We start from the raw sequence: 19,732 nt of genomic DNA on the forward strand, positions 1-19,732 counted from the left end.
GGGTTGGATCGAAGGGTATAAGGCTGGGAGTAGGGAGGAGAGTTAGGAAATGTATTGTGATCCAGTTGAGAAACGTAGCTCTCTTACATCACTGTCTGGCATGTCATAAGTGAGGTACATACATTAGAAGAGAAGGGTCTCCATTTTGTCAAGAGAAAAAAGGAAATTATTGGACTTCTGTCCAGGCCAGAACCCAAGATGGCTGTGCTCTTGTTGAGACATATTGGCTGTCATTGCCTCTGTGCCCACCTTGGTCCTCAGCCCTGTATCAGAAATGCTGTTCCTTTGGAAACCACAGCCAGAGAAGAGATGGAGAGGTTCTGGAATAACAACAGTGGTTCAGAGCACCCTTTGTCTCCCCATATCGCTATCGGTAGCTGGTCTCTTCCCATGGTGATGTCCATTTGCCACCATGACACTGGTATTGCCTTGAGTGCAGGGGTCTCTCTTTTTGCTTGTCGGCCCTTTTGATCCCTGGGAGCTTTGAGTCTCATTTGGAACTTGTGAAGTCCCTGTATTTGGGGCCAGCACTGGTCCACACAGCCAGATTTGCACTCCTCCTCCTTCTCATGTGTCACACCTGGAATGGGATCTGACTCCTGGTGTGGGATCAGGAAAGGGCCTGACAGTTCCCCAGCTATACCAGTCAGGAGTGCTTGTCTTGGTTCTTACTGTGTTGTCCTCTGTAGGGCTGGCAGCCCTGTGAAGAGCCGAAGTTCCCAGCATCATCTTCCTACAAATTATTACACTGACCTGTCTTCCTGCTTGTCACTCCTGTCTTCAGCCAGGGCAAAGTTCTCCTGATTTGTTTAGACCCTTTTCTGCTTGCAGATCCCCTTGGAGCTCAGCAGTAGAGGACCTTATAGAACCATAGTAGTGGAAAAGGGTCCAGTTTTCCCCTTATTTCTTTCTTTTTATTTTATTTTATTTTATTTTATTTTTGCGGTACGCGGGCCTCTCACTGTTGTGTCCTCCCCCATTGCGGAGCACAGGCTCCGGACGCGCAGGCTCAGCGGCCATGGCTCACGGGCCCAGCCGCTCCGCGGCATGTGGGATCTTCCCGGACCGGGGCACGAACCCGTGTCCCCTGCATCGGCAGGCAGACTCTCAACCACTGCGCCACCAGGAAAGCCCCCCCTTATTTCTTTCTAAAGGTGGAGTGACTGCAATAACTCCCTTTTCTTGACTGTAGCCTGCAGCCTACTCTGGGCCTGGGAGCGCTCAGTCTTTCTTCATATTAGGCCTTGCTTTGTGCTGAGGGTCACCTTTTGGCTCCTTCTTCCTGAGACAGTGGAAACGATGCCAGCTCTATGGCCTCTGCTGTCGGGACTGGGAGTGGGGCTTTGGGTCCCACTGCCTGTGGGTTGCTGGCTTAAGGACAATTCTGTTCATTGGTCAGAGCCCAGGGTCTTTAGCACCAACACAGTGTGACTGAAAGAAGAGAGGGGTGTTGGAGGGGGGAATTAGCCTGTCCCGGCTAGAGGCAGATAAAGAGAGTGAGTTGGCTCTTGGAGCAGGTGCTTTGGGGAGAAGATATACAGCTTTTGATGCAAGAGGAAGATCCAGAAAATTATCATTGAACCTATTAACGGTTATTTCTTTTCCTTGCGTTTACAGAAAAACCAAGCCTCTTAGTGTCATGTTTTCTAAACCAAATTCATGTGACAGCTTTTTCTGAAACGGAATTAAAAAGATCATTTTGTCTTTGGAAACAAAAAGGAAGTTATTGGAATAACACAAAAAAATACCCCGTTTATAAAAATGCACACACACAAAAGAACTATATACTTATGGAGTAAATAGGTAGGCTAAAAGCTGAAAAGGATGTATATACCAAACTGCTAACTCGTGCTTATAACTTTGGAGAGGGGGCTAGGATTGAGAGAGAAGAAATGAAGGGGAATCTTTACTTCTTTATCTATGTAGTTGGAAAATTTTAACAATTCTATATCCACATATTATTTATATAAAGATTTCTGAGAAGGATGAATGGAGTGAGGGAGCAGAGACAGATGGTGGATACTATTCTCTGGGGTATGTGAATATGAAGGGACAGAGAGAGATGAGTTGGTAACCAAGAGGCTTCTGTCTTGGGAGGGTGGAGCTATGGGTGGGGTCTTTGGCCATCGGTCACACAGATGGACGCAGCACCCTAGCTGACTGATTGTTGGTGAGCAGCGCCCAGGCCTATGCCTGCCCCCTAGAAGGAATCCACTTCTCACTCCTTCATCCATTCTTTGGCTTATTTCCTCTTAAGCCCCACTCAGATGCATGGCCTTGGTCGTTATCAGTAAAACTTTGCTTTACTTTGCTTTGGGAAATGGTGCTTAATTAGTACTAATTATTTCTAATTCACTGTACATTCTAAGTCAAAGCATACCAAAAATCTAAATCTCAACATATTCTGCATATCATCATTTACTTTTTTAAGGTGAATCATAACCGTGTTCTTTGGGAAAGTCCTATACTGGTGCAGCAGTGGGCTGGAAGAGACATGAAGGGACTGGATCAGATCACAGAGGGATGGAGTCAGTTTAATGGAAGCAAGGAACTCTGGGAAGGGAGGAGACCAGCGCGAGTGCAGTTTGGACTGACCCTGTGGACGGGGTTTGACGTCCGAGCAGCCGTGCTCACTGAAGGTCAGCCTGACTTTGGAGTCTCATCACAGAGGCTAGCCCTGCTGGTGAAGATGTTGCCAAGGGCAACAGCTAAACAGCTGCTTATCTCCTGACCACCTAGCAATTCAATTTGTAGGAGGACTGAATTAGTCAGGTTCTCCAGAGAAACAGAACCATTAGGAGGTACAGATGAGATAGAGTAGGAGAGGGAAGGAGGGATTTATTTTAAGAAATTGATTCATGTGATTATGGAAGCTGGAAACCTGTTAGGCTGGAGACCCAGAGGAGAGCCAGTGTTGTAGTTCAAGTTCAGAAGGCCGTCTGCTGGCAGAATTCCTTCTTGCTCAGGGAAGGTCAGTCTTTTGTTCTACTAGGCCTTCAAGTGATTGGATGAGGCCACCCACATTATGGGGGACAGTCCACTTTATTCAAAGTCCACCACTTCAGATATAAACCTCATCCAAAAACACCCCTCACAGAAGCATCCAGAATAATGTTTGACCAAATATCTGGGCACCATGGCCCAGCCAAGTTGACACATGACATTAACCACCGCAGGGCCCGTGTTGGCATAAATCCTAGACTGGCCTAAGTGTTCAACCCTGACTTGGATAGGACCCGCTTATTCACAGCGATATCCCAAGGACGTGGGGCGGAGGGTTTCTGAGAGAGGCACGAGACTGACCTCCTCTTCATGCTGAGATCGTTTTGCTTTGGTCCCCACTGAGACCCCAAGGAGGCTTCACCTTCCATGACCGGTGCTTGCCAGGGAACACGGAGGCTAGCTTCTTTCTCCTCCCCGCCTTCTCCCTCCTCTCCTCCCTTTTCCTCTTCTAAATTGAGATATAATTGACATACAGCATTGTACTAGTTTTAGTTATACAACATAATGATTTGATATATGTATATATTATGAACTGATCACCACAGTAAGTTGAGTTAACATCTATCATCTCACACAGATACAGATTTTTTTTTCTCATGAGAACTTTTAAGATCTACCCTTCTAGCAACTTGTAATTATACAGCACAGTATTGTTAACTGTACTCACCGTACCATACATTACATCCCCAGGACTTAATTATCTTATAATTTGAAGTTTGTGCATTTACACCTCCTTTACCCATTTTGTCCACCTTCCTAGCCCCCCGGCTCGGCAGTTGATTAATCAATCTGTTCTCTGTATCTAAGAGTTTTTTTTTTTAGAGTCCACTTATAAATGATATCATACAGTATACATCTTTGTCTGACTTATTTCACTTAGCATAATGCCCTTAAGATCCACCCAAATGGATCAGGATTTCCTTCTTTTTTATGGCTGAATAATATTCGTGTGTGTGTGTGCGTGTGTGTATTTCACATTTTCTTTATACATTCATCCATCAATGATGGACACAAGTGGTTTCCATGTCTTGGCTCTTGTAAACAATGCTGCAGTGAACATGGGTGCAGATTTTCTTCTTGAGTTAGTGATTTCGTTTTCTTTGTATAAATACCCACAAGTGGAATTGTTGGATCATATGGTAGTTTTATTTTTAATTTTCGGAGGAACCTCTGTACTGTTTTTCATTAGCTTTTTTCTTCTGGTTCTCTTTTCCTTCCCCCCAACACACGTGAGTTAGTTTTGCTTCCTTAGGATTTCTGAAAACAAGAATAATGATCCTATTCCAGAAGAAAGGATATTATTAAAATCAACAAACAAAAAAGGATTCCCAACAAGTCAGAGTAATACTTAATGTGGAGATGTTTGAGGCTGTCGCCTGTGGTCACAGATAACATCACTGCTGTCCCTGGTCTCCACCAGCTGCCAGATACTCCACAGGCTGCCCTGCTCGTCCCTCATCACAGAAGTGAACTGGGCCTCAGATGCCTGTTTCTGAGGACCAGACAGCAGAGGGCAGTTGAGGCTGCAGTCTGATTGGGTAGGTGTTAGTTTTTTTTTAAAGTCATATTCTAGTCTGTGATTGGAAACGTCTGTTGCTTCTGTCTTACATCATCCTCAAACTAGCATTGATTAGAAGCAGGGGTATCAGCATAACTAGAGGCACTTCTGTTGTCAGTTGTCTGAGCCTCATGAGAGGTCCAAGATGACACAGAAGTAAGGGAAGGGGGAGATCAGATGCCTTTCTACTTCACTGACACTGCTGGGAGAGAGCAGGGGATGTGAGGGGCTTTGATTAGGTGCTGGGCCAAGAGCGGGGGAGTTTCTCCATGTACCGCCCGTCTCCCTTATCCGCACCCTGGACTGTTGGGTCTCCTTAACTGGGCCTCTTTGTTTATCTTTATGTCCTCAGGGGCAGGGTGCCTCCCCACTGGGAAGCTAAAAGGCCATGCCAGACAACACCACCAGATACACAGAGATTTCAGTGTGCCGATTTTGTAGCGAAATGGCACGAAATGACAAACCCTCTTTGGTGGCTTAGTTGCTGTTTAAAAAAAAAAGAGAGAAAGAAAAGACAAATGTGTTCCACTAAATGATGAGCTTAGCTTGGTCAGCACAGTGTGAGTGAATATGTTTTAGGTATGGGAACACTGAGGGACCTCAGGTCTGCGATCTTCGGTTTTTCTTTGAAGCAGGAGGCAGTGTTATCTCTGGGAGGGAGGTATGGCTGTGGGCTGGGCCTGTAGAGCCAGCTCTAAGTCTTATGGCTGCCGTAGAGCATGGGAGAGGACAGAGACCGGGATGTGCCCACAGTCGCTCATGGCTCACTTGAGGCTGGAGACCCACATTCATAACAACACCAGTCTGGATGGTTGTGTTACTTCCGGGGACGTTTCCACTGTGTAGGTTCAACAGCGCAAGTGCAGGAGTGGAGAAGCCAGATGGCTATATTGATCCAAAAATTGGAGCTTCGATTGCAGAAGTGCGAGAAAGAAAAAGCAGAACTGAGTTATGCCCCGCAGAGCTCCGAGTGATAAGGAGGGAAGCCCAAGAGGCTACGGATGGGTAGATAACTGAACCTGACTCCACCATTTAAGTCCAAGTGGCTGAAGGACCAGCCGAAGGAAATGAGGTTATGCCATGTCGGAGTTTGAGATGAAGCCGCTCTCGAGTGATGGCACGGCCGTGAGAGTGGTGAATGCAGGTTGCTAGACTCGATGTTGGTGGGTCTTCTGCATGAACAGTGCCATCTCTCTAGATGACGGCAAGGGAGGCGGGGTGCCTAATTCCAAGGTCTTCAGTGAGTGACAGTGACGGTCAGTGGATAGCACTGACAAGGAGGAAGAGGGGGTATGGACCTTGAAGGATGAAAGACTTCAGTGTGGTCGTGGGAAATTTATATCGTAGCTGCCGTTGCAGGAAGCCAGAAAACAGCTGCATATGCTGAGAGGGGAGAGGCCGGATTCCAGTGGAAAATGGCTCTTTGGAAGAATTGGCTGGACCCCAGTGTGCTTAGCTCCCAGTGGTGTTGCAATGGCCTGTGATGACCAGCAGCCCTTAGGGTTTGAGTGTTGCAAGGGGGAGAGGTCTGGGTGGGGTAAGGAAAACATCTTTTGGTCAAAGCAACTGTTTCCTATTTTTAAAAACATCGGTGTTGGGACAGGTCATCTGCAAAGCACCTTCCTGGTTTAAAAGTTCTTTCCACGAATCTGAAAAAATGCACGTCAGGAGTTTGATCCCTTGTTATTGTCCAGCTGGAAGAATATGCCTAGATTCTGAATAATCTTTTCTTCATGTGAAAATCACCGTTCCCATAGAGATAGAAAGTAAAATACTTTAGAAATTCTTGGTGGGGGGGAGATAATTGCAGTAAAAGGTATGAGTTGAACAAAGTGAGCTGTATTTTGTGTCTGGTCTTGGAACAGTTTACTTGGGAGGGTGACTCCCTTCCATGCCTGAGATAAGAGGTTTCCATTCAGAGCATCTCAAGAAGAATCACTTTCTGTGCCTAAAGCCTTTCCTATTCCTCTAAAAATAATGTCGAGATAATGGTGGATGCCTTTATAGATGTCTGATTTTTTTTTTCTCTTTTTAGTAACCTCATATATCTTTTGGAGGAAGCAGAAAGGATAAATGAAATCAGGGGAGCAGACAGGGCAAGGGAGGTAGAAAGTGAAGAGGGAAAGGAAGAAAGAGAAGAAAAACAAACACACACCCAGGAATATGCAAGAGAAGATTTAGGTTGAAACAGACTTTCATATTCAAAACTCCTGAGTAATTAGTTTTGTGGGCTCTTGGCATTCTCTTCAGAGAGGTATTCCAACTCTGGGAAGGAGAAAGGAGCAAAAGAAAACAAAATGATGACTTTCCGTGGCACAGAGAAAGGAAATACGTTCAACAATTGTGATTCTAGGCTCCTTTTTTTGGGATCGAAGTGTGAGTACTAGAGCCAGATGCTATTTGCTTTGCTATTTGTGCACTTTTGTGACTTTTTTTTAAAAACTTTATAAACTATAGCAATTAACTCTTTGTCTTTTTATTATGAGGAATAAGAAGACACAGTATAAGAAGATTTTCTTTGGGGAGATAAATTCCCTTACTTCTTGGTATTTTTCTCGATTCGCCGGTTTTCCCCCTACCCTCTCCATCATCACACAACTCATTGCTTGGAACAAGGCACAGTTTCAGCGTTATTTCAACCAGCTATTTCTTGAAGAATGGCAGATGAGAAAATAATAGAGTGACATGCTTCTCAGGGCAGTTTGGCTCTGCAGCCAGCAAGAGGAGGGTTAGGACCGCTGACTTTTGACCCTGGGTCCTTAGGTGATCTTGGGCAAAGCAATCCACCAGCCCGGGACTCTGCTTCCTTATCTTGAACTGAAAAGTCTGCACTAGATGATTTCCAAGGGCCAAGCGCTAAGGATTTTTGACTCAAATTCTGCTGGAGGGTTTTGACAGTCGGTTTTGGGGAAGGGCTGATAATATCATCAGAAAAAGGCATGGCCAAAGGAAAAGCGTGTGAACCCAGAAAACAGGGCACTTCGTGTCAGGCGTGTCCCTGGAGATGGCCAGTGATGATCTTAAAGCAAAAGACGTATGGGGCAACCAGTGACTGTACACGTGGCTGTAGGGGACACCTGCTGTTACCAGAGTTCAGTGCAGAGGGAGAACGACAAAAGGAGCTGGCTTTCTAAATAGGGGCTAGATTTGATTCACTCCCTAACTAGACTGTGTTGAACAGCTATTGAAATTAGAGAAAAATGCAAAACTGTAATCAAGTCGTTGTTCTTTCCGCCCTGGTCCTACCCCCGGCCCCCTCACCCCTTTATTCTACTCTGTTAAGGTCATTCTTGTCTTCCACATTTGTGCAGGCAACAGGTAGACCTGGGTTTAGGTCTCAGCTGTGCCTTTCTAGTTGTATGATCTTGGGTGAAATTACTTCATTTCTTTAAATACCAGTTTCCTCATCTGCCAAGCAGGGATGCTAGCTAAGAATAGCCCCCGTGTTGATAATGTTGTATTAATATGTCAGATAGTAAGCCCTTAGTGAATGTTAGCTGTGACTGCTGTTTACTGTTCCTAAAGCTCCCTTTTATAGACTTATATCTCGTCTGTCCTCCAGTGCTTGAGAAATCTATTGCTGTGTAACAAACATCTCAAAATTTAATGCTCTAAAATCACCATTTTATTATTTCTCATGATTCTGTGTATGGACTGTAGTTCAGCTGGATGGTTCTTCTGCTAGCATAGCAGCGGCAGTCAAATGGTGGCTGGAACAGGAATACCTGAAATGGCTTTGCTTAGGTGTCTGGTGCCTTGGCAGGGTAACTGAAACTCCAGTGATGTGTTCCTTTCTCCACGCGGTCTCTCCATGAGACTAGCTTGGGCTTCTTTACCTAGAGGCTGGATCGCAAGACCAGAGCTCCCGTCTGTAAGCACTGTTCACGTCATGTTTGCTAATGTCCCATTGACTGAATTCAGGCAACATGGCCCAAGACTAGAGTCAATATGGGAGGGGCCACACAAGGTATGACTATCAAGAGGTGTGGTTCACTGCAGCCACCAAAATAAGTCTCTACCACATCCAGTTTCCAAACGCCTACTGTCTGGAAAACAACTTCACTTGGATGTCACTCTGTAAGCTTGAACGTAACTAATTCACTTCCAATCAAATAAGCGATTCATCGTTCTCCTTGATGAGCAGGAAGCTGGTGCTGGATCATAAACTGGATATCCTCATTTTGTCAACTTTCTTCCCAAATTATTCCATCATTTTTCCTTATTTCCAAGTTGAAAACCTAAACATAACTTTCCCCCCCTTCTTGTTTTTGTTTTTTACCAAAATCCAGACTTCATGAAACCCTGGTGTTTACTCCTTTGTTCTCTGTCCTCACTGCCACTTTCAACGTGCATATCCTTATTATCTTACACGTGTATGGCTGCAGTAACTTTTTTTTTTTTTTGCGGTACGCGGGCCTCTCACTGTTGTTGCCTCTCCCGCTGCGGAGCACAGGCTCCGGACGCGCAGGCCCAGCGGCCATGGCTCACGGGCCCAGCCGCTCCGCGGCACGTGGTATATTCCCGGACCAGGGCACAAACCCGCGTCCTCTGCATCGGCAGGCGGACTCTCAACCACTGCGCCACCAGGGAAGCCCCCTGTATGTTCTCTTATATTGAATGGAGAGAGATGCAGAAGGCAGTTCCATGAATTATCTTCACCATTAAAAATAGACATTTGTTCAGCACTCAGTACATGTGCTCTAGACGCTGACCGAGGCGGGGATGAGTGAGGCTTACTTAGCTAGTTACACGGCACAATGAGAGCACCTGTTTCTTCTGTAGGTGGAGAGTATAAAACATGTTAGGAACATGGGAAGAGAAACCTATTACATTTTTTATTTTTTAGATCTATAAACCTTTTGGGTCAGATAAAAATTTAAAAATTGGACTTTGAAAGAATAACTTCCTGTTCATATGAGGGAACAACATTATAAAGTGATAAACATAGAGAGGCATTAACCTGAGGAAGTTGAACAGGCATATTCAGTTAATCCCTGACATTAATTTGATACTGTTCCTTTCCATTCCAGAGGCGTCGTATTTTTGTGAAACCAGCGATAGTATTTAACCTCAGTAATTGAGATATCGCGTACGGAAATGGCAAACATACTGGAAGAATCTCTCCCACTCCACCAACTTTCAGCCACAGTTTCAAATACCCTATTTCAAAGAACTGAACTCCAGAGTAGTCCACTTAACTTTATGAACCTGGACTTCAAGGCAGCTGCGTTCTTTGGGGTAGAGCCATGCTCTTCTCTTACTGTGACCCCATTATTCCTTTAAAGTTATTCCGTTAACTTCCCAGCACAGCCGAAGAAGGGGCCCTGTTTCTTTCTTGGAGACTTTCAGGCAGAGGGGCCGTTTCCAGCTTCCTACTGAGTCCACCCAGCTATGTCATGCAGGGGATGCAGGGGAGAGCTTTCCTTGGGAGGGCCTCCTCAGAAGTTTTGGAGATGGGCCTCCAGCTCTTGGCTGCCATCAGGGTTTTCCAAAGTGGAGGCCGCAGTAAAGCTCGTCATTGACCGAGAGACGTGCCGCCCAGGCTATTTTCATGAGGGTCAAATAAAACTCTCTTGTCTTAAGCCTGCTTTGAAAGGTGTTTTCCTAATGATTTTACCAGTCAAACAGAATGACTGTGTGGAGAGTGCAGTTAAATAGCTGCAACACTCTGGGCAGCCCCCCTCCTCCACCCTGTGCCCCCCTCGCCTTTCCCCCGAAGCTCCTCCTTTCCCAGGCACACACTTGCTGCTCTGTTTTCTGTTCTGGAGCTGCCTGAATTGTGTGATGTTTGAGGATGAATGTGAACGCCTCAATCCAGAAAGAAGTGCCAGGAACACAAATAGCTAATTGGCATATTCACCCCTAGGGCAGGCGCGGGACCAGCCAAGCTGGCTGCGTTATCTCCGGGGGCGCTTAGCTTTGAGAGAGACCTCAGCTCTCTTAGATCATCCAAGAAGCATTTCCAAAAGGTAGAAAGAATCGCCAAGAAAAGGCTGTAATCAGGAGGTGCTCTGTCTCTTGGGTATGTTGGATTGGTTGCAGAAATACTTGTTTGAGGCAGTTTATACTTTTGCTGTTATTCTCTATCTGAGCTTCTTGTGATTTCAGGGCACTCTGGCCAGGTTAATAGCCTTTGAAACAGGAATTTCAGATTGGTGATCCACAAGCCAAATTCCAGTCACAACTCTGTGTGTCTGTGTGTGTGTGTGTGTGTGTGTGTGTGTGTGTATGTGCGCACGCACGTGCAAGCACCTGGCCGGTACTGAGTAGTGGCTGCCCCATCGGTTGGGAGGGGTATATGTTCTATGGTTTATCACGGTCCCCACTATTCCCTGCTTCTCCTAACCTTATCACCAGGATGCTTCTCTCTTGTCTGTTACTCACATGGTCCCTGTAGGCCTTTGAGTTTGCTACCCTGCTTTTAGTACAAGTATTTGCAGTGCTCCTTGAATGCTGAACTCTTCACTCTGAGACAAACCAAAGGAGTTGATAAGGATTTTTCAAGAATTGATTTATATTATAGAACTAAAATTTAGAAACATCAGCTGTTATTTTTCAGTGAAAATAGTTTTCAGCCTATAGCAGGGGCTGCCCCTGACTGAAGATGTGTCTGACTTTGAACAATTTGGTCCATATTAGGCTGTTGACTTCCTCAGGGGCCTGTCTGCCGCTGGTCTCCTCAGACAACAGAGCAGCAATTCTGAAACCTGGTGCTTCCACCTCCAGCTTCGGAAGGCCTCTGCTGGAAGACGTCTTCTCATAAAGTAGCACAGATGCCGGCCCCAGGAGCCGGTGCACATCCTGTTTATTCAGTAACATTATAGGAAATGTGAAGAAATGGGAAGTGACCACATGTTCTGGGGTCACCAGAGCAGTTCTCAGCGTTCTTTTACTGATTAAAAATGTAATGCTCTATAACATTCAGCTATCTGAGGCATACAGAATCTTTCTATCTTGTCTTTATACAACCTTTACATAACCTCCTTCCACCGCCTAACTTTTTAATATGGCCACAAACAGGTAGCAAAAGTGGTATTTGACCTTCATCCTTCTTTCCTCTGCCTGCTGTTCCCTCACCATCTAATGGGAGTATTCAGAGACTATGAATAGAGAATGGAAGAAATTGAGAACCCATGGTGGCACAATAGCCCATAGACCATGTAGTGAGCCTCTGAATAATTGAGAATCTGATAAGTAGAATAAGCGATCAAAAAAAAAAAAGAATTTTCAAACAGTGATTCATCTTAGAATCATTTCATATTTTCCCCATGACTATTAGAGTAAAATCATAAAAATGGAGTGTTAACTGAAACTTTGCATCAGATCTTTGTACTGTGTTGTATCGTGTTTTATTCCATGAGCCCAGATAGGACTGCACTCATAGTGAGTGAACAAGTTGTAGAATGGAAAAACCTGCATACATTGGAGGCAAATTATTTGGTCTATGGGCTGTTCCACCTGCGGTTTCTCAATTACGTCCATTTCTATTCTGCCATGGAAACGGAACTTAGAGTAAAAATAATATCTAGAGGAGTCTATCTTCTTTACATTACTTGGCTTTTTTTCTCTCTTAAATAATTCTTTGTATCTTAAAGCATATATTTCAAATATTGACTATTTAGATGAGATTTTGAACTAGTTGGTTGATATTTTTAAAATTAGTTAAAAAAAATTTTGAGGTAATTTTAGATTCACATACAGTTATAAGAAGTAATAGAGATTCGATGTCCCCTTTGCCCGGTTTTCCCCAATTGTAACATCTTGCAGTACCTTTTACAGTATCACACCAGGATATTGACGTCGACACAGCCAAGACACAGAACACTTCCATCATCACAAGGATTCCTCAGGTTGCCCTTTTATAGCCACACTCGTTCCCCCAATCCCACCTCTGGCAACTGCCAATCTATTCTCCCTTTCTGTAATTTTGTGGCCCCCTTACTTTTAGAACCATTTCTCCCACAGCTGGTCTCTGGGAAGAAAATAGCCTTTAACACTTATGTAGGGCTGAGGACTTTTTGTAGGTGGAAGCTGGTACTTGTTTATACCTGTGTGCCCTCAGAGTTGACTTGGGGTTCTGTGCCAGGAGACAGCGTCTGGTCCTGAAATCCAGCTCACTAAGATGTCGCTACTGCAGCCATTGCCAGAAAATGCCCCTGCCAAAGGTTGACGGAATTTTCCCTCCTGAATTACACACCGCTTCAAAGCAGGCCAAGAAATGACCTGGGTGGGAGGCATTTCTGCACTCTCCCTGACACTACAATAGTCAGATATTGTCTGGGGCCCCTGGTAGCTGTGGAAAGGGTGAGAGGAGGTATTCTATTTTCTCCACCTGTCAACCTGTTGTGATTGTTTACTGATGGGTGTTGAGACTTTGAACTCTTTCCTTTTCTCTCCATCTTTGAAGTTCTCTCTGCTGCTGTGCAGCTCTGCGTTAACCCTGTATTGCACTTTGAGCTTCTGGAATGCCACAAGGTGCCAGATAGTCTTTCCCTCTTTCTTGCTATCAGTATGACTTCGTTATTTGATGCCACTTACAATGTAAAAGCCATTGCCATTGTGTTATTAGAAGAATCAGGAATCGTCTAATGTCTACAGCTGTTCGGGCCTGTGTTACACTTGCTCTTGAGGTAGCTCAGCTACCTCAAACGCTTCCACTTTAGGACATGAAGTATGAGATCCAGTAGAGGAGATATTGGAGAAAATTGATTTCTGCAGGTTTTTATGGATTGGAATTGCTTGTAACAGCCCTGTCTTTGGCATAAATCAACTGTACATTTAAAAAAAATTTTATTGCAGAAATTAAATGATATGGCTTAGACGTAACTGGCGAGAAATTTGGTATTTCAGACATATTATGTTACACTTAACTTTTAAAAAATTTTTTATTTATTTGTCTGCGTTGGGTCTTTGTTGCTGAGTGCAGGCTTTCTCTAGTTGCAGTGAGCTGGGGCTACTCTTCTCTCTTGTTGTGGAGCACGGGCTCTAGGCGCGCAGGCTTCAGTAGTTGTGGCTCATGGGCTCTAGAGCGCAGGCTCCATAGTTGTGGCTTAGTTGCTCCATGGCATGTGAGATCTTCCCGGAACAGGGCTCGAACACACGTCCCCTGCATTGGCGGGCGGATTCTTAACCACTGCGCCACCAGGGAAGCCCCTATTACACTTACTTTTATTTAAACTGTTTTAAATATTTTGTCAACATTGGTAGTCTTAAGTCCCACAATGAAAACAGTTTCTACTTTGTGGATATAAGGCTTGATACAGAGAAAGATTTAATGGGCTCATAAAGCCATGTCCTGATTGAGTAGTAATGAAAGAATTCATGGATTTCTAAGGTCCTCCCTTCCTTTCTTCCTTCCTATTTTTCTTTTTTTCATATTATGTCTAACTTTAATCTTCTTTGCAAACTGAGGAGTTGCTAAGAATTTGTAGAACTGTGTGTGTGTCTAATATTCTTATCTATAAACTGTTACCAGCCAGTTGAGTTGTGAGAAGAATGGAATGTGTGGTTTTTGGTTTCTGGGATGATATGCAAAAGGAAATGATAAAAAAAGAAAGTTTAGGGGCTTACCTGGTGGCGCAGTGGTTGAGAGTCTGCCTGCTGATGCAGGGGACATGGGTTCGTGCCCCGGTCCGGGAAGATCCCACATGCTCCGGAGCGGCTGGGCCCGTGAGCCATGGCCGCTGAGCCTGCGTGTCCGGAGCCTGTGCTCCGCAACGGGAGAGACCACAACAGTGAGAGGCCCGCGTACCGCAAAAAAAAAGAAAGTTTAAGGAGAGAGTCAGTGTGAAGCTCGTTAGTCAAATTAGACAAACAAAAAAGGAAATAAATAAAGTTAGGTTTCTGATCTTTGTAATCTGTCTGATTATTACCTCTGGTATTCCACATATATATGGAGATATAAAGTTTTTCATTTTTAGCAAATGCGTTTCTTTTGTTACATACACTCCTTTGTCAGTTATCTGCATTAAAAAGTTTTCAGTGCTTGGTCTTCAGCATTAAATTGTATGATTCCTGACAGAAGAAAATAAACCAATGGGTTATGCCTTGGAATTTAGTTATCAGTTACTCAGTAATTTCTGTTTCAAGGAGACTACTAAACCTGACTCAGTGACTTTTTGACTCAAAAACGTAATTATATTGGAAAGCTAACACACTGTACCACCAAGTTTTAAATTAATATGTTTGTTTTGAATGGTAAGTAAGAAATTAAAATGTGTACAGTGTTCTCAGAACAGGATGTCAGGAATATAAGTGCTTGTCAGCGGTCGATCCATATAGTGAACTTTGTAATATACTATTAGGCAACTTCTCTCCGATTATTTTTGTGTACTGAATTAAGAGTTTCACTTTGCTTAAGCTTAAAATTATTTAAATGAGAAATAACATTAATGCTGGCCCAACTAAAGAAACACCATGTAGTTGCCACCAGAATGTAAGCTCCATGAGGGCACAGACTTTGTAGATCTTGGCTACTGTTGTATTTCTAGCTCCTAGACCAGTTCCTGACACATGAGGCAACTGATACCATTTTGTTGAATGAAGGAATAATAAACACAGGATAATAGATGGAGAAATTGTATAAGGTCTGTGTCTTCTTTGCAGTAAGTACCATTTAGTTTACTTCCCTTGAGAATAGTGAAACTATGGATTTATTTGCCATAGGTAGAGTCAGCCTCAGTAGGGTACGACATTATGTACAGCATAAATGACATTACTGAAAGATGCCTCTGCCATTTTGTAGATCATACTTGCCCTTTTCTAGATATCCTCATGTCCTAGATCAAGTATAAGGTTTCCTAACACATCATAGAATCCTTGAATCTCAAAACAAAGCAATAGGAAGAAGCAGGTGTAGAGTAGGAGGCCAACATCTATGATGGTTATATAGATGATTACAAGGCTATACTAAAACTTTTACATATGCAGAGAGAGAGATCTAATATCTAATTGTCACTATAGCCTTGTGCAATAGCAATTATTTTCCATTGTGCAGGTGAAGAGGTAAGCTCAGCTAGTAAGTGGTGAAGCCTGATGAGTCCAGTTCTGTCTGAAATTTGTTCAGTTTGTCCAAAATGTGTGCATTTGACACCATGTTATTTTTTCTGAGTACTACGATTTAATTTCTGTGGTTTATTTCAGTCAGAATTCTTGAAAAAGTTGTTTGCATTAACTGTTCTCAAATTCTTCCTGTGGTTAATCCAGTGATTACTTTTCAGTCCTATATTACCTGACTTCTTTTGTACCATTTGACATTGAAGGTCTTTTTAAAGGTCCCACTTGAGATTCTGTCTTCAGTTGGTTTTTACTCTCCCCTGGTTTTCTACTTCTGGCCACTCTTGGGGGGTTCATTAAATGTATAGACTACATGGGGGGAGAAGTGACTCTATATTGAGTCTTCCCATTGGTAAGCATACATAGCTCCCCTTTTAAGTCTTTTCAGAATGACTTTCAATAAACTTTTATAACTTTCTCCATACAAGTCCTTGGTACCTTTAGTTATTGTCTCAAACGGTATCTTTTTTTTAAAAGAATAACTGTGTTCTAAAAGTTTGTTGTGGGTAACAGAAACTCAACTGATTTTTATACTTGTATCAAGCAACCTTGCTGGAGTATTTTCAGTACTTCATTTGTATTTTATTTTGACTTTCAAAAAACTTTTTGTTCAGGAAAAATTATAGATTTATAGAAGAGTTGCAAAGATTTTATAGAGTTCCTCTATACCTTTCACCCTGCTTTCCCTAAGGTTAACTTCTTGCATAACTGTGGCACTTTTGTCAAAAGTAAAAAAAAAACAAAACAAAAAACCAATACTGATACATTACTGTTAACTAAACAGCAGACTTTATTTAGATTTCACCACTTTTTCCACTGACATCCTTTTTTTGCTCCACTATCCAATCCTTGCATCTAGTCTCTTAATTTTAATGCAGAAAATTGTATCACCCACAAAGAATAACAGTTTTGTCCCTTAGTTTCCAAATCTGTGCGTGTGGTGTAGATGTGCGTGTGTGTGGTATAGGTGTGCGCGCATGTGTGTGTGGGGTGTAGGTGTGTGTGTGCACGCGTGTGTGTGGTGTAGGAGTAGGTGTGTACACGTGTGGTGTAGGTATGTGTGCACATGTGGGGTGTAGGTGTGTGTGGTGTAGGTGTGTGCATGCGTGTGTGGGGTGTAGGTGTAGTGGTGTGTGTGTATGGTGTAGGTGTGTGCACGCGTGTGTGGGGTGTAGGTGTAGTGTGCGTGTATGGTGTAGGTGTGTGTGTGGTGTAGGTGTGTGGTGTAGGAGTGCATGTGTGCGTGCGTGTGTGTGGTGTAGGTTTGCATGTAGGTGTGTGTAGTTGTGCGTGTGTGTGTGGTGTAGGTGCGTGCGTGTGGTGTAGGTGTGTGCACGTGTGTGGTGTAGGTGTGTGTGGTGTTGGTGTAGGTGTGGGGGGTGTAGGTGTGTGCATGTGTGGGGTGTAGGTGTGTGTGGTGTTGGTGTGTGTGGGTGTAGGTGTGTGTGTGCATGTGTGGTGTAGGTGTGTGTGCATGTGTGTAGGTGTGTGTGTGGTGTAGGTGTGTGCATGTGTGTGGGGTGTAGGTGCRTGTGTATGCGTGTGTGTGGTGTGTGTTGGTGTCAGTGTAGGTGTGTGTGTGGTGTAGGTGCATGTGTGTGCGCGTGTGTGGTGTAGGTGGGTGGGGTGTAGGTGTGTGTGTGGTGTAGGTGTGTGCGCGTGTGGTGTAGGTGTGTGCGCGTGTGGTGTAGGTGTGTGTGCACGTGTGTGGTGTAGGTGTGTGCATGTGTGTGGTGTAGGTTTGTGTGCGTGGTGTAGGTGTGTGTGTGGTGTAGGGGTGTGTGTGGTGTAGGTGTGTGTGTGTGTGGTGTAGGTGTGTGCGTGTGGTGTAGGTGTGTGCGCGTGTGGTGTAGGTGTGTGTGTGTGGTGTAGGTTTGTGTGCATGTGTGGTGTAGGTGTGGGGGAGTGTAGGTGTGGGGGGGGTGTAGGTGTGGGGGGGTGTAGGTGTGTGCACAGTGCTTACCCTCGTGAGCTGGCTTGACTGACCACTCTTTTCCAGGTTCTGCTGGCTCTACACCCTCTACTCCTCCTGCAAATGTTGGTGTGTCGCAGGATTCCGTCCTTTGCCCTTTACTTCATGCCTGTTACACACTGTTCTGGATCTCATTTTGTATCTCCCTGTGTGGGTTTGCAGCAGCCTGTGTGTCCAAGGTAGCCACTGTTTGCTATGATTACCAAATCTTTATTTCCAGCATAGATTTCTTTTTTTGAGCTCCAGATTCATATAGCTGACTCTCTTCTGGATATCTCTGTCTGGATTTTCCACAGACTGTCAATATGTCTTAAGGGAACTTATCTGATTACCTTCTCTTGCCAACTTGTCCCTCCTCCTGTATTTCCCATCTCAACAATCTCCCAAATATCCAAGGCAGAGAACCCGTGGCCCAGAGAGAAACCATTCTTTCCTTCCTTCTTCCTTCCCTGCTTCCTTCTTACCTCCTTTTAATTCTTTTTCCTTCAAGTCTCACATATTTATCAACTTCTCTCCATCCTATTTCATGCAAAGCTCGCATTCTTTCTTCTTTTTTTATACTGTCAAACTCCTTAACATGGTCTTCAGAGCCTCTGGCCTCTCCAGCCTCATCCTGTCCCGCGATGCCCTCTCACACAGTACACACCGCCCCCTCACTCTGTGCTGGCCACACCCATGTACCTGACATTCCTTGGCTGTGCCGTGCTTTCTGTCCCTTTCTCCTTTGCAAGTTACGTCAGGATGCTTTTGTTGTTGTTGTTCCTACTCTCTCTTTTCCTGACTAACTCTGCTAATTCCTGTAGTCTCCATTCAGTTGTCACTGCTTCCAGGAAACCTTTCATCTCCCAGGCTGGGTTAGGTGTACCTTCTGAGCGTTCTTGGATAGCTTGTGTGAATTTCTCTCATGGCACTGACATTATGGAGCTCATCTAGTTATCTGTGTACCATCCCTCTTCTCGACAGTATTGTATGTTCAAGGTCAAAGACTGATGTTGTAGTTTCCTTCATGCTTCCTATTGCTTAGCGCAGTACCTGGCACATACCTGTTACTAGTAAATGTTCATGAATGAATGAATGAATGTATTCACTGTTCTCAGAAACACTGACTTGTCTATTTCCCAAAACCATATTCTTTCACCGGGGACAAACCTCTCTAAATGTCAGCTTCTTTATTTATAACCGAGGAGGGTGCACTGGAGGATCTCTGAAGTCCTTTACTGTTCTAACAAATTAGTATTCGTGATTTTAAGATTTATCATCCTTGGGCTTCCCTGGTGGCGCAGTGGTTGAGAGTCCGCCTGCCGATGCAGGGGTTCGTGCCCCGGTCCAGGAAGATCCCACATGCCGCGGAGCAGCTGGGCCCGTGAGCCATGGCCGCTGAGCCTGCGCGTCTGGAACCTGTTCTCTGCAGCGGGAGAGGCCACAACAGTGAGAGGCCTGCATACCGCCAAAAAAAAAAAAAAGGTTTATCATCCTTGAGCCTATTCAAAAGAAAATGATACAAATTCATGGAGGAAATTCCAAAAAAGGAGTTGCAAATTGTTTAGTTTGGCTTTTTGGTTACACTCTGTTAACTAAATGTGTCAAGTGCTAATTAATGGTCTGAACACTTGAACATTTGAGTAGTTTACTGTGATCAGAGTTTCTGTTCCTTTGCTTACATATCTAAATCATCTTAGAGAGACTGTGCAAATTCTCCTTTGCTAAAGATTTTCAAGTAAAACTTAGACAGCTGTTTCTCATGGATATTGTAGATGGGATTTAAGATGTAGTTGTATAGTGATGGGACCAATTGACCCCTAAGATCTTGCCTAATGATGAGATTCTTCAATTTTGTGGTTTACAGCTTTTGTTTTTATGCTACAGCAGAGGAAAAAAAGTTGAATTTTAAACTTGGATAACACGCTATGTATTTTTCCAAGTTCATCTCTTACTGGATTTAATATCAACATTAGAAAGCCACCAGAAGTCTATGTTTATCAAAATTGTTGACTTCTGTGTATCCAAACCTGAATATAGTGGGTGGTCTCCAGCGTGCTGAAGTGACCGGGGCTACCTCAGTGTTCAACGTCCAATTTAGAAAGGTGTTTTATCGTAGACTTCTTTTTTTAATTTAAAAAACTTTCAAAATGTAAAATATAACA

General features: G+C 44.0%; 2 protein-coding genes across 2 annotated transcripts in view; both read left to right on the top strand.

Annotated features, from left to right (window-relative positions):
* The window catches only part of FGF2 (fibroblast growth factor 2), a 54,713-nt gene that overhangs the window by 13,280 nt on the left and 21,701 nt on the right, over window positions 1-19,732 (top strand). The window lies entirely within an intron of this gene.
* LOC113619084 (succinate dehydrogenase cytochrome b560 subunit, mitochondrial-like) lies at window positions 97-804 on the top strand. The gene is made up of 2 exons (XM_027103654.1): window positions 97-443; window positions 606-804. The coding sequence occupies exons 1-2, from the start codon at window positions 199-201 to the stop codon at window positions 802-804; spliced, it is 444 nt and encodes a 147-aa protein (XP_026959455.1). The 5' UTR covers window positions 97-198.

This window comes from Aethalodelphis obliquidens, unplaced genomic scaffold, assembly GCF_003676395.1.
Source record: "Aethalodelphis obliquidens isolate GAN/ISIS:26980383/991018 unplaced genomic scaffold, ASM367639v1 scaffold6, whole genome shotgun sequence".
Classification (NCBI taxonomy): Eukaryota; Metazoa; Chordata; class Mammalia; order Artiodactyla; family Delphinidae; genus Aethalodelphis; species Aethalodelphis obliquidens.

What these genes read in the sequence shown, in the direction of transcription:
- LOC113619084 (XM_027103654.1), top strand. Translation starts at nt 199, where the DNA reads ATGGCTGTGCTCTTGTTGAGACATATTGGCTGTCATTGCCTCTGTGCC. An exon ending in ATTGCCTTGAGTGCAGGGGT is followed by an intron (nt 444 to 605) that starts CTCTCTTTTTGC and finishes TGACTCCTGGTG; the next exon opens with TGGGATCAGGAAAGGGCCTG.